The sequence below is a fragment of the Pleurodeles waltl genome, chromosome 2_1 (assembly GCF_031143425.1).
Source record: "Pleurodeles waltl isolate 20211129_DDA chromosome 2_1, aPleWal1.hap1.20221129, whole genome shotgun sequence".
Taxonomy (NCBI): domain Eukaryota; kingdom Metazoa; phylum Chordata; class Amphibia; order Caudata; family Salamandridae; genus Pleurodeles; species Pleurodeles waltl.
In genome coordinates this window covers 125,961,116-125,975,462 of record NC_090438.1, presented here as the reverse complement: position 1 = coordinate 125,975,462, position 14,347 = coordinate 125,961,116, and the positions used below count along the sequence as shown (strand labels likewise).

Here is a 14,347-nt window from a genome sequence, read left to right as displayed (position 1 = left end):
CTTCATCGTGGGAAGGACGGTTTCCCCTGGGCTGGCGGGCGGCCTTTTGGAGGCCGCCCGCCAGCCCAGGGGAAACCTCAAAATACCCACTGCGGTCTTCCGACCGCGGTACGGTATTTTGGCGGCTCCCGCCGGGCGCGCAGTGACCACGCCCGGCGGGGGTCAGAATGACCCCCTATATGTGGGGAGGAACTAGGGTGTGTCTGAACGGGGAACCTCCTTTCCCTAGGGAGACTCTGCGATCGCTATTAATCTTTTTAACCACCTTAACCAGGTAGTTATCAAGCATAGTAGCCCCTAGATTTTTGGCGGAGTTATTACAGTTAGCCATCATAGGTTGGTTGCAGTAAGTACCACCAGCTATAATTCAGCGATACAAAACACAAAACCGCGTAATCAAGATGTAATACAGCTAATTTACAGTTTAGGCAGAGTCCCGTGCCCAGTCCAGTCTCTTCAGGCCTCAGAGGGCCACAGAGGGCCCGCCCTGTGCCCGGCGCCGCCCGCGCGCGCCCCGCGGTGCGTGGTACCTTGTTGCAATTTAAGGGCCCGGGGGGCGTAACAGCACTTTCGCGCCACTTGGTGCACAGGAAACCCAGAGGATTTCTGGGTATTGTAGTCCTCCCAGCGTGTTTTAGCAGGCAGCCTACAACGGCGTCGGCGGACCGAACCGGCAGCCCTGTGTCCTGCAGGGGTGCGCGGCTGGTTGTCTCCGGTGCCCGGTGCCCGGGGTCTGCCTCTTGTGCCCGGGGTATGGTGCCCGGGATATGGTGCCCGGGGTCAGTCTCTGATGTGGGTCCTGTCTCAGGTGCTCGGGGTCAGTCTCTGGTACCCGATCTCTCTCTCTGATGCCCTGGGTCAGTCTCTGTGGTCTCTCTCTGGTACCCGAGGTCAGATTGCGGTGCCTGGAGGTCAGTCTCTGGTGGCCGGGGTCAGTCTCTGATGCCCTGTGGCCGGGGTCAGTCTCCGGTGAGGGGTCAATCTCCAGGGCCTCTCTCTGGTGCCCTGTGGCCGGGGTCAGTCTCTGGCGCCCTGGGTCAGTCTGTGGTGAGGGGTCAGTCTCCGGGACCTCTCTCTGGTGCCACAGTCGGTCTCCGGTGCTCGGTGGTCGCTGGCTCCTCGGGCCACTTAACAGTTACTAAGGTATACCTTAGACATAAGATACTGTATTCCCGGCACTCCGTATCAATAACTCTTGCTTTCTGCAATTGGTAAGTAAAACACCAGGGGACACCTATGACAGTACAGCGACTTACACCTCCTACGGATCCCTAGTTTCTTCCATGAATGACATTCTAATCTCCAAAGGACACGAGTGTTTGAGAACGTTTTGACAGTCAACCTAGCCGTCCCCTGCTGCCCTCTTAGGTATTCCCTCAAACATCCAACCCACCTGTCGGGCGGCAGCTTGGATGCGTCTCCTCGGCTCCCGCCTCAGCTAGCTGCGTTTCGCCCTGACACTCCTGCAGCTGCTGTCGTCGGAACTCATGCGAGTCTCAGCCTTGCCGCCCCTCGGCCTCTCCCGGGCCAGGCGCCTCCTTGGGGCCGCTCACTGTGTAGAAGCACGCGAACGCACGGACATAAGCACAGCTTGGGGTGGGCTTGATGGAGCTATGCTGTTCCGGCGCGGGTGGGGAGAGGCAGCTACCGGGGGGTAAACGGTGGAAGAGGTCTATACTCTCTGTTCACCCCGAACCTAGCTCCGCCATCTTGGTTCAAGTCACGGATGCCTCTGGCAGCGAGAGCTGGGAGGACTGGCCAGGTGAGCCTATCCCACAGTGCACAGCGCTCTTCAGTGTTCCTTGGCAGTCTCTCCGCTCCTCTGGCAGTCTCTCCGCTCCTCTGGCAGACATCTTAATGTGTGTATTGGACATGGAGGAGCATGATGAGTGAGTGTGAGAGGTTTTAAGGGTGTTGTATGAGGTGAATCTCACTATTAAAGGGGAGAAATGCAAGTTCAGACAATCTCACATTGAGTATCTTGGACATGTGATCTCAGTGGAATGAATAAGGCCCAAATATAGTCTTGTCAATGTTATTAACAAGTTGGCATCACCCACAAGCAAGGAGGAGTTGCAAAAAGGTTTTGTGCCTGCTTTTGCCATGAAGAGTGGAAGAATGAGAGGACTGCTGAAGAGGGGTGCAGAATTTGCGTGGGACCAGAATTCTGAGAAAGAGCTCAAAGTGAGAAATTGGCAATGGATCCCAATCGAAAAAGCTATGATCCCAATGTAAAATCTTAACTCATAATTGATGCTAGTGTAAAGGGCTTGGGAGAAGTATTAGTGGAAGGCGAAATAACAATCATGTTTGCCTCACATGGTCTAAAGGGGGCTGAGATGTGGTACTTAGTGACTGACATGGAGGCGATGGCCACATTTTGGGTGGTGAGGAAGATGAAGATGTTTCTCTGGGGCCGGTATTTCACAAAGAAAATGGACCACATACCACTGAGGAAGATCATAGATGCCGTTTCAGGCAGAATCACCAAATGGGTGCTGGTACTTCAAGAGTTCAGATTTGTGGCTGAATACATTCCTGACACAAGGAATGTGGTGGCAGATTCCTTATCTAAATTGTTTATGGATGAGGATGAAGAACGGCCAGAAGACGAGATGGAAGAAGATATGTATGTGTGTACGACTGAAGGGGTGCCAATTTCAGAAGAACAGTGGAGCACAACAACTGAGACAGGTGAGCTGTTACAAGAAATTCCAGGAATTTGAAATCTGGCTTGCTAATAGTTTTAGATTGCAATGAAAAGAGGAAATACGTGATAGAGTTGAAGTGTACTGTTTGACTCCTTACTCGGTTACAGGGAAGAGCCCTTTTTGAGTTGTTCCGAGGAAGGAAGCCAAACAGTGTGATGTCTCCTTGGGTAGCTGCAAAATGTCAAGGGACTGAGGAAGATAAGGAGAACTGAAGAATGAGAGAGAGAGATGAAATGATGGAGGAAAGGAAAAAAATGGTTTCTTAGTAGAAAAAGAGTGAAAGCTAGAAAGGGACAAGTTGGGGATCGAGTGAGAGTCAGAAAACCAGGTAATGGTCTGTTAGAGAAATTCTTCAGTCCTGTAAGAGTGGTGAAATTGTTTAACAATGCAGACAAAAACTACAGACTCGAGGATATGGAATTTGAACAGAGTGGTTGTGGTGAAATTCAGGGAGGAAAGGAGCTCTCTAGTCAGATAAGGGATGGAGTTGTGAAGAATGAGTTAGGAAGGAATAGTTAAAGAATAATAAAGACACTAAAAGAATTAGAAATCTATAGTAGGGAATAGTCTAGGTTTCTTTTCCTAAAACTTTGGTTTATCTGAATAATATGCCTTTCTTATTTGGAGCAGTATATGAATAGTACTATTCATACTGTATATAGCGTGGTTGGGTCAGCTGTTGTTCCCACATGTACTGGGTTTTTGGGTGGTGTGTTGTACAGAAAGGAGGTGTGGAATGTGTATGGGTCAACAATGGCACAGTCAAGGCTGATCTAAAAAGAGAATGTGATGATTTGAAAAGGAGAGAGAGAGCAGCCTGGGAAGGCGGCTGGGAAGGTCCTAGAAAGATGTACTGAAGAATAAACTTATGAAGACCTATCCTTAAATGGTAGATTTCACAATTTTACAACTGTCATTTTTATGTGCGAAGACTATGCACTTGTAAAGATACTACTTGTAAAATACCTTTGTGAATAGCAAACAATGGTAAACTTAGAAAAATGTGTAAGTTTACCTTTGTGATTCAGGCCCTGAATATTTGAGGGACCATGTGAATGGGGTCATGTATTATTGAGAGTAATGGTTTGGGCGCGTCTGAGTGGTGGTGGCTGAAAATGGAGAAAGATGTAACCAGTGTAACAAAGGAACAATGTTTTTTTGGTGTTGAATTTACATCAGATAGTGGCCTCAGAGATGTTAGGAGGATTATGCAGACATGGGTTCAGCATACCGGAAGAGTGATCATATGGCATTCTTTAACATCATTCAGTACTTGTACCGAGCATTAAATGGAGGCTAGGGTGACCTTTATGTTATGTGAGTTCGCCTTTCAATGTAACTATACAAGCACTTGGCCACTTTCCTTTAGCAATATCCTACGTATGCTGCTGGATTGGTTATAGTTGCATAATCAGATAAAAAATAAATCAGTAGATGGATAGATAGGCAAACATTTTTATACAGGACAAAAGGGAGAAATAGGGATATAGACCTTCAAAAGGCATCACTTTAAATTATAAGGAAATTACATTGGGAGTTCAAGATAAAGTATGAATACAAAAGCTACACCCTCTTGCAGTGCTACACACACCAAATTTAACTTCCAGAGTGCAACTTTTTGCAAGAAATACTGAATATAATCAATTACATTTCTGAAACAAATTACTGAAGAATCTGCAATGTACTAGCAATTATAGAAGTGGAAACCTGGTGTTGGCCAAACAGGTTTTCCATAACGAAACCACGGTAACTGTGAAGACGAACCTTGTAGACATCATGATTTCCTATCACTGCATCAAACAAAGTGTACAAGTCATTGAGTAGGTCCACCACCTCGATGGGCTCACTCATAGCTGAAATTGTGGTGAATCCCACAATATCACTGAAGTACAAGGTAACTTCATCAAAGCCCTCGGGTTCCACAGTGCAGCCTGTTTTCAGTGCTTCTGCAACTGATCTGCAAATCAGATGACAAGGAGAGTACAATTAGACAGGAAATATGAGAGACTGAACCTCTACCTCTATATGACAACTTAATACCTTAATCTAAACTTGCATACAAATGAGAAAAAGTTTGTAAAAATCTAAACATACAGTTCAATATGTGTTTGTGACTTCTTCACTCAATCAAACTCTTTCCTCACCTACCAATGTACAAAAGGCCACAGTCCCATTTTTCAGTCATTCTCCTTTCATTGAAGCGGGCTAAAAATCTCTTTGTTTCCTGAATATCAGCAACTCTTGAATCTAGAAGTAATCTAAAAATCTGGAGTTTTGGGTCCACTACTTATACCCGTTTCTGCCTTTGAAGTAGGCAAACTTCAAAGGAAGGTCTCTGTTGTTAACAAGATCCTGCCTTGCCCAGGCCTGGTTCCAGACTCACACCAGGGGGTTGGAGACTGCATTGTGTAAGGGCAGGCAAAGCCCTTCCAGGTGTAAGTGACCACTCCTCCCTCCACTCTAGCCCAGATGGCCCATCAGGATATGCAGGCTACACCCCAGCTTCCTTTGTGTCGCTGACTAGTGAAGATTCACAAACAGCCCAACTGTCAGTCTGACGCAGACAAGGAATACACAAGCACACAGAGTCGCAGAATGGTTTAAGTAAAGAAATTCCCACTTTCTAAAAGTGGCATTTTCAAACTGATAATCTAAAAAACAACTTTAATAAAAAATGTATTTTTAAATTGTGAGGTCAAAGACCCCCAAACTCCATATTTCTGCTTGCTCCCAAAGGGAAACTGCACTTAAAATGTATTTAAAGGCAGCCCAGTGATAACCTATGAGAGAGATAGGCCTTGCAACAGTGAAACACGAATTTGGCAGTATTTCACTGTTAGGACATGTAAAAACACACCAGTACACTTCCTATCTTTAACATACACTGGACCATGCCCAGGGGGCTACCTAGGGCCTACCTTAGGGGTGCTTTACATGCATAAAAAGGGAAGGTTTGGGCCTGGCAAGTGGGTACACTTGCCAGGTCGAATTTACAGTTTAAAAACTGCACACACAGACACTGCAGTGGCAGGCCTGAGGCATGTTTATAGGGCTACTCATGTGGGTTGCACAATCAGTGCCGCAGGCTCGCTAGTAGTATTTGATTTACAGGCCCTGGGCACCTCTAGTGCACTTTACTAGGGACTTACTAGTAAATCAGATATGGCAATCATGGAAAAGCCAATTACACGTACAATCTACACAGTGAGAACTTGCACTTTAGTACTGGTCAGCAGTGGTAAAGTGCCCAGAGTAACAACACCAGTAAAATCAAAGTCCAGCACACATGCAAAACATGGGAAGCAGAGGCACAAAAGACAAGGGAGACCACCCAAAGGATACCAGGTCTAACAATTCCTTATTAAAATATATTTCTCCCCCACCACTAAATCATCCTGTGGTTTCTGAAAAATGTAAAAAAATTGTACAAGGATATTACCTTTTAAATTCACCAGTATCTGAAGGGAAATCACTTAACTGGTATACTTTCTTTCACCAATGTCATCACTCTGGGAGGGGCCTGATTTTATGTAGCTCCCTAATGTGCAGTAACCACAGACAGAAACTCAACCATTTGCTGTGCAGAACCCTAATTGACCATGTATTTTTTATAAAGAGACACAACAGCATTGTTCTCTAGCTCTTAGGGTCTAAAGTCTCTAATCAGTGTTTGTTGTCTAATATAAGTCCAGCACAACCTGTGTAGATGAGACAATAACATAAAAAACACTGGCAATGCCAAAAGGTCTGACTTTACAAGAATGTTGTATAGAAATGTGAAGCATTACAATCATGGGAATCAATATGTTTTTGTGTGGAACAAAGAGCTGTAGAGTAAAATTGGTCTACATTAAATGGACTGCCTCTTCCCATTTGTGCTGCTGCAAGAGAAAAAGAACATAGTTTTTCTATTTTTCTAAGGCACTTTAATAGCATTCCCATGTGTGCCCCTGAAAGTTCAAGCTCAGGCAGCTGGATAAATGAATAAAATATTCACAATTGGTGGAGGGAAAGCACTCATTTTTGTGGAAGCACACAACTTCTGCCCAATCTAAACATGTACTTCTGGCTCCTAACATGCGCTGAGCCAAAGCCCCTCTCTAGTGATGAACACATACTTGTCTGGCGACAGCTGCACTGTGAAGCTAGACCATGAAAAACAACTTGTGAAATAGAAAAATACACTAAAATGGCAGTGTTAAAGAGATAGAGAGGGCAAAAACATGTTCAGTTCAATCAGTTTATAACAAGAACACCTGCAGAGTTCTCCTATCTCAAATATGTTGCACAGAGTGTAACTAATCCTTAAACTTTCAGAATCACCAAATACATTTTTCAATGATAATCCAAATAACAGAATCAAAATAAAAGACAGATGTTAATGTAATCTGGTTGTTTCCAGATTGATTGCAATGTTCTTGGTAAGGTGCAATATGCTGCACAAAAATGTAGGCTTGTAAAATGTGTGCTTATGAAATAAAAGGAACAACAGAAGTGGCACAACATGTGCACATGGTACCATTACCTGACAAAGACTATCACTACTTATTTTAAGGCTTCAGAATGTCGGAAGGGAAATGAGTTTTAAAATCATGAAAGATGATGCACCTGACACTGAGTTGCTCATGCTGAGTATCAGGAAGGTAATATCTATGTTTGGATCTGGAGTCTTTTAAAATATAAGATGAAGTTTCCAATGCAGAGTTATGTAATTGTGTGTGCAGAATCGAGAATGGTGCATAGTGTAAAATCTGATGGCATTGTTTTATAATCCTTAGCAAATATGTGTTTCTTATTATTTCAATCCATAAATCATTTTTATCATTGAAGGGTGAAATCCCAACACCAGATACCGATACTATACTGATAAATAGATATGCAACTCTTTAATGACAGAAAGTGAATAAAAAGCTTTTCAGTTATTGAGGACTCTTGGGTTGTATATATAATACGTTCATTAAGTCATTAAGGTTATTTTGGGAAACTTAGTTAATATGCAGGTACTAGGCCTTGTTGTTTAAAGAATTTGTATTTATCAGAAAAAGGGAACGTTTTGATGCGACCTCCCTACTTTTGGACAGCCCCTCCAATAGCAATAGAGGTGCTCATGTCTGTGGTTTAATTTTATATGTTTTTGCTTTGCCTAAAAAGTGAAAATTAAATTTTACAAAAATGTTCACCTCCCAGACTATGCATTTTTCAGTAGCTAGGAGTCACATGATTAAAAATGGACCCCAAACTAGTATTTTACATGAAAGAAAGGCACTGATTTGAAAGCATTTCCGGGTATTGTCTAACATGCATTTAAGAAGAGGGGTGTGCTATATCTAATCCAAACCTACCTACCTATTACAACATACTGATTCACCCATTACACATCCTTTAAAAGTGACATCCTTAAAGGTGCATAAATCTATTTATGTATATATGCAAATACAATTTCTATAGTGCAAACCAAACAAAATGGCATCTGAGCTCTGTACATGGTGAAAGAGAAGCATAAACCAAGGGGCATATTTATACTCTGTTTGCACCGAATTTGCATCATATTTTTATGCAAATTTGGTGCAAACTTAACTCCATATTTATATTTGATGGTAGGCACGTCTGGCGTCAAAATATTGGAGTTTGAACCATTTTTTGGATGCATGAACCTACCTTGCTTCAATGAGATGCAAGGTAGGTGTTCCCATCTAAAAAATGGTGTTATCCCCATAGCTCCATATTTATCCCCCGTGCAAAAATGACGCATAGGTGGGAGGAGGGGCTAAATAATGGTGCAAAGCCTGCTTTGCACCATTATTTAATGCCTGGTTCAGACCAGGCGTTAGAGGACCTGTGGACCCATTTCCATGGCTAAACATAATGAAATGGGCCCACAGGTGCCCACCCCAAACCCCAAGAACACCCCCACCCCCACCATAGGGACACCGGAGGATGGGGGACCCCATCCCAGGTAAGTAGGGTAAGTATTTTTTAATTTCTTTTTTTTTTTTGCCCTCGAGGGCCATGACTTGGGGTCCCCTGTATGGCACGGGGTGCAATGGCCATGCCCAGGGGACACTTGTCCCCTGTGCTGGCCATTGGGGTGGTGGGCATGACTCCTGTCTTTTCTAAGACAGGAGCCATGTTTTTGGTGGTTGTACACCAGGAAATGGCGCTAGTCTGGTTAGAGGCATTGTTTTTCCTCTAACCAGGCTAGTGTCATTTTTTGAAGCAGAACTCCCTCCTTCCCTACCGCCACCCCCACCCGGCTAGCGTCTTTATTTAAGATGCTAGCCCAAGTTTAGTGCTGGCTTGCACCATTCCTTTAATATGGTGCCCGGCGAGCACTGTGGAATGGTGCAAGCCAGCGTTATACTTTTTGCCGCAAAACTGTGTTTGCGCAGTTTTGTGGCAAAAAGTACAAACCTGGCCCTAAGTGTGTAATAGGAGAGGCTGCTTTGTGGATGGATGGTTAATACATTGTGATGTAGTGAAATTTAAAGAGAGTGGTCCTGATGGAAACAGTTATGTTGTTCCAGATAGTGGGTGGATTGATGGAAAAGACCTGCTGTCTTTATCTCTTTTTTTATACATCTTACTCTGCAGTCTGATGATGTCCTGGCTTCTGGTGTGACAACAACCACCACAGATGGTGATCTTGTTTGTGGGATGGGCAGGGGTACTGTTAATGATAGCTTTGTAAATGATACAGCTGGTTTTGAAGATGGTGCAGGCTGCCAAGGGAAGCCTATGAAGTTCCATCAAAATGATGGTGATGTGATCATATTTCTTCAGGCCCTGGATGAGACCTGGTCCATTGAATAAAACACCCCTATGTGGTGCCAGTGGGGAGTCTGGGAGGCCATGGATTAGGGAATCATCACCATCCGGAGGCAAGAGAACGAGAGCCTGAATGGCAGTTCTGAAGTTGCTTTTTGAAAGAAATGATTAGACTTTCTTGAGAAGAGAGAGGTGGCACCAAGGGTTGTGCAACGATACAATGCAGGCATTTACCATGCATGCCTTTACCACACATTTTTTACATTGCCTGCATTTACCACAAATCTGCCTTTACCATGCATACTTTTATCGCACAAGTAAGCATAAATAAGTTAAGTCAAATCTATCTATCTATCTATCTATCTATCTATCTATCTATCTATCTATCTATCTATCTATCTATCTATTCTTATCTTTTTTTTAGTGGGAGAGACCCCTCCAAAACTCTCATTTTGTTTAAATAAATTAATTTTATATTTATTGGGGCAGGATCTCTCCAACCCCCCTTTATAAATTACCTTTACCACCCTCTGCACCTACCCACCCCAAACCCTTAAACGTGTGTGTGTATGTGTGTTTAGAAACACACACAGCATATATTACCTACTGACGTTAGCCTGTAGGTATTTATAGCTATAGTTGGGAACTAGTTGCCATTGGAAAGCATTTTTTGTTTTGTCTATAACTTTGGCGCCATTTGATGAATCTTCACAATTTGTTTTAAAACTAGTGTCCTGATCTCTTCAGGTGCTGTCTGGAAACTTTTGGGGTGATTCATCAAGGGGGGGAGGGTTGAGAAAAAGCAGGCGGGTCCTAGAGCATGCTTTTCCTATGCAATTTCCCATAGGGATTTTAGACACAACTACAGTTCGAACTGCTGAATGGAATTACACCGAATTTAGCAAACAGCTAAATTCTGGTCCAGAAAGAACTCTTTTTGTAATTTGGTGTAAATCCTTTGAGTTGCTTTGGAGTCAAAAAAGGGAAAAAAAAGATACATCTAGGAACGCAGACCTTTCGCAGAGCCACTCGGGGAGGATCTGCGAATCTGAGGGAAAAGCAAGGCCCTGGTTGGCTGGCAGCAACCTTAGAGGGCAGTTGTGGCCACCATTTTATTTCTTTCATCAGGCCAGGGGGAGGAAAAAAGAATTAATAAGTAGCACAGCTGAAGGGGTTGGATGCATTGGTTGTTGTTTTAGTGATACAAAACCATAAAAATTCAGCAGTTACAGTTATACTTATACTCATCTGAAGAAACTACAAATATATATATATATATAAATATATATATATATATATATATATATATATATATATATATATATATATATATATATATATATATATATATATATATTTATATAGATATAGACACACATTCATAAATACTTAAGAATGGAGAAGGATCACATTTTTACAGATCCAAGTTTCACTCATGCCTCATGTGTTTCTCTCCACCCCTTCGATTAGTAACCTGTGTTCCTGTTCAGCTCCAGGAAAGGGAGACACATTAGTTGAGCGCTCTTTGCAAGGACTTTTCAAGCCATTTAGGCCCTTATTTATGAAAAAGTGGCGGATCAGAGCTGATGTGCCACGTTTTCTGCACCCCCTACCGGCACCTAATGACACCATGGTTGCACCATATTTATAATACGGCGGTCGTTACTACAATAGCGGCAAAATGTTTGACGCTATTGTGGCGCTGTGCTACACTACCATCAAAAATGTTGACACTAGGGTAGCAAAGTGCAAGGAGGCCTATAGATTTCTATGGGTGTGTTGTTTTAACGCCTACTCTGAGGAGGCATTAAAAATGATGATAAAAATAGCGCAGTGAAATTTGTTAAATATCACTGCACCATTTTGCAGGCCTCCTAGCACCAGAATGCCCTCCATTGCATGGCATAATGTGGTGCAAGGGATTGCAAAGTGGCGCAATGCATGCATTGAGCCACTTTGTAAATGTGGTGCAGGGAAAAGGTCACCTTAGCGCCACCTAAGAATAAAAATAATTATGCTAAGGTGGCGATACGGCAGCGCAAGGGTCTCCTAAATATGACCCTTACTTTGCCTTTATATTGTAAGAAACTTGGGAGAGATTGACCCACTGAAATGTTATCATTGATAGGATGCTGACTGATATGATCTCAGGGTATACTTAAATGAAGCTCTACAGTGTGTTGTCATGTGTTCTCTGTTTCTGAAAATGCATAAAATCCACATTTGTGAATAAAATACAGCTACTTTATTTTTCAAAAGTTTCGCTATTTTGTCAGCCAGTTTTAATAAGTCATTAAGACAAGTTAAGATGAAGTTGTGGATGTGCAAGTGTGAATCACTCCTTATGCAGGGCATTAGGAAAGTCGAACGTGACTCACTTACGGTGGTAACATCTGTGTCAAGAGTTTCTCAGTTTTCTGTTTTTCTATTTCCAGCTCTTCCGTTCTCTCTCGAATCAGGTCCTCCAAATTACTAGAATACTGCTCAAGCATACGTAGCATGGAATCAATAATATTTGTTTTCTTCCCTTTATTGATATTTTTAAACTGAAATAGAAAGACAAAAATGTTTCTTGGAAAAATACAAATATTAATCATGCACTTGAAACATATTTCACAAGTAGGATATGACAAGAACATGAAAATGTTCAACTCAAATTGAGCCTAAAAGTTTAGAGTCATCTTCAGCACAGAACTATCATTCACCGCACAGTGACCACTGTGTCCAAGTGTACGTTTTCCACCTCCATCTCGTTCATAGGATACTCCCTCTGCTGCAAACATAAGATCTGACCGCTCTCATCGGAGCAGTGTTTCTCTCATGCATTGATTACTACAATGAAGTTTACACAGGCCTCCCTGAAAAAAACATGAGTAAACTACAAAGAGTAGAAAACTTCACCACAAAACCTCTTCTCGGCTTGCTTGAAAGGTTCTGATCATATCACTACAGCATTAAAATCAATTCACTGGCCCCCAATCAAACAAAGTATTGAATTCAAAACACTTCGCCTGGATCACAAGGTCTTAAATGATACAGTTCTAGGCTAAGGCCCTGATTTAGAGTTTACCTGCCAGGCTACTCTGTTGCCAATGTCACAGAGTACCCTGCCCTCCAAATCCTTGGTCCACCTGCCTCATGTAAAGAAGGTGGAAGTTAAGTATTCCATCAAAGGAGCCCCCATTGGCTCCATCGAATAAATATTTCCTATAGCCCAAAAATGTCGAAGCCATTGGAAGAAGGACATTACACCATCTGTCAATTTAGGGTGAATTGTTTAATTTCTTTTGTTTCTTGTTCATCACTAAAGGCCAGGGAAAAATACATTAATGACCACAATACCCTAGGAAGAAACTCCCAGGGATAGGGGTTCATTAGTTTTTGTTTCTCAAAAACAAACTCTCATTTTGAAAGCCAAAAATGTCAATAGTTTGTACAGCATATATTGAAAGGAACCAACTTGATGACAGTACCCTTCAAAGTACCGAGATGACTGTAGGGCTGGTGGTCATTTCTACCTTCAGAATATCGGAGGTAATGTCCTCCGCTACCCCATTGGACACTGCTCCATCCACCAAACTCTAAATGTGGCCCAAACTTTCCAAATAATTTACACTATACCACTTGATGAGACACATAAGGTCAGCCTTTCAATGCTGTCTCACAGTGTTCCAGCTGAGATGCAAACAGTATGGAGCAGGGCTCTACATCATCAAGGCTTCATCCTCTGGAACTCTACTCCATTGTCTATTCACCTTGAGCATAATATGAGATCTTTTCACAAACCACTGACGAGCCACCTCTTCCACCAAGCGCTTGAGTCTGATGTGTTTTCATTCTGCCTATAGTTTTTCCATAATATATATCAAGTGCTGTTTAGCATCTACTGATCTATAACCATGCTATAAACACAATAAAATAAAAGTGAACTAAGTGATATAAGTAAAATAAATAAATTGTAAGAAACACTTCTGGTTACATCCGGAGTCAATCAATCAAAGATCTGAAGATTTCCAAGCATGAATTCAGCAATTCCAATTTTTAGCGTGCAAATATGCAAAATATGGCAATTTAATAAATACATTTGCAGAAACATGTTCAAGATGTGCACATATTTAGGATGTGTGCAAAAAAATAGTTGCCATCCCTCATGTTCCCCAGGGACACTGCATCCATGATTCACAAAGGGAGCTTTTACCACAACCCTTGCAATTTGGCTATTAACTTTCTTTAACTCCTGATTTTCTTAAAAGTGTTTTTTAGGTAAATTTAAAGAAAATCACAACAATGCATCATGCTTAAATGAAATCTGTCACAGTTACATGTCGAACTATAAACATTATGTTCTAGTAAAAGTGCACTTTCATCAACAATGCTACAATATCGAATTATCCATATGGAGGTGGCTACAGAGGTGACCATAAAGTTTGATGCCCACAGTGAATATTATTGTAAAGGACCTTGAAGCACGCTGTTGGAAGGGCCTCTGTAGTATAGACTTCCATCTGATCACCTTCCATCTGATCACTTATTGCTATTACCACCATTCCCGGGCTATTCCGATGAATTCTTTCTCCATGGATGTCTGATGGGGGTTATTACGCTTCTCGGGTGAGCTTGCATACTTTCCCTCTTTTCTGACCACGAATAACACTTTTAATTCTTTTCTTTTACTCACTACACTTTCTTTTTCAATTTCGGTGTCTGATAAAATGGTCATGGGCTCGTTAGAGTCCTAAAGATGATCCTCGTGTTTGTTGAGGATCCAAACGCTATTGACTGCTTATACTGCAGACCCACTTTTGAATGTCATTTGTTATGAAGGGATGTGTTATTGTTATTTTTACACACACGATTATAACGTTTATCGC

At 42.3% G+C, this 14,347-nt stretch overlaps 1 protein-coding gene across 1 annotated transcript in view; it reads right to left on the bottom strand.

The window, feature by feature from the left end:
* Window positions 1-14,347, bottom strand: part of GUCY2F (guanylate cyclase 2F, retinal) — a 428,460-nt gene that overhangs the window by 76,998 nt on the left and 337,115 nt on the right. The window contains exons 13-14 of the mRNA XM_069211537.1: window positions 11,859-12,022; window positions 4,476-4,668 (exon numbers count right to left, since the gene is read on the bottom strand). Of these exons, the coding sequence (XP_069067638.1) occupies window positions 4,476-4,668; window positions 11,859-12,022 (357 nt within the window). The remainder of the gene's footprint in view (window positions 1-4,475; window positions 4,669-11,858; window positions 12,023-14,347) is intronic.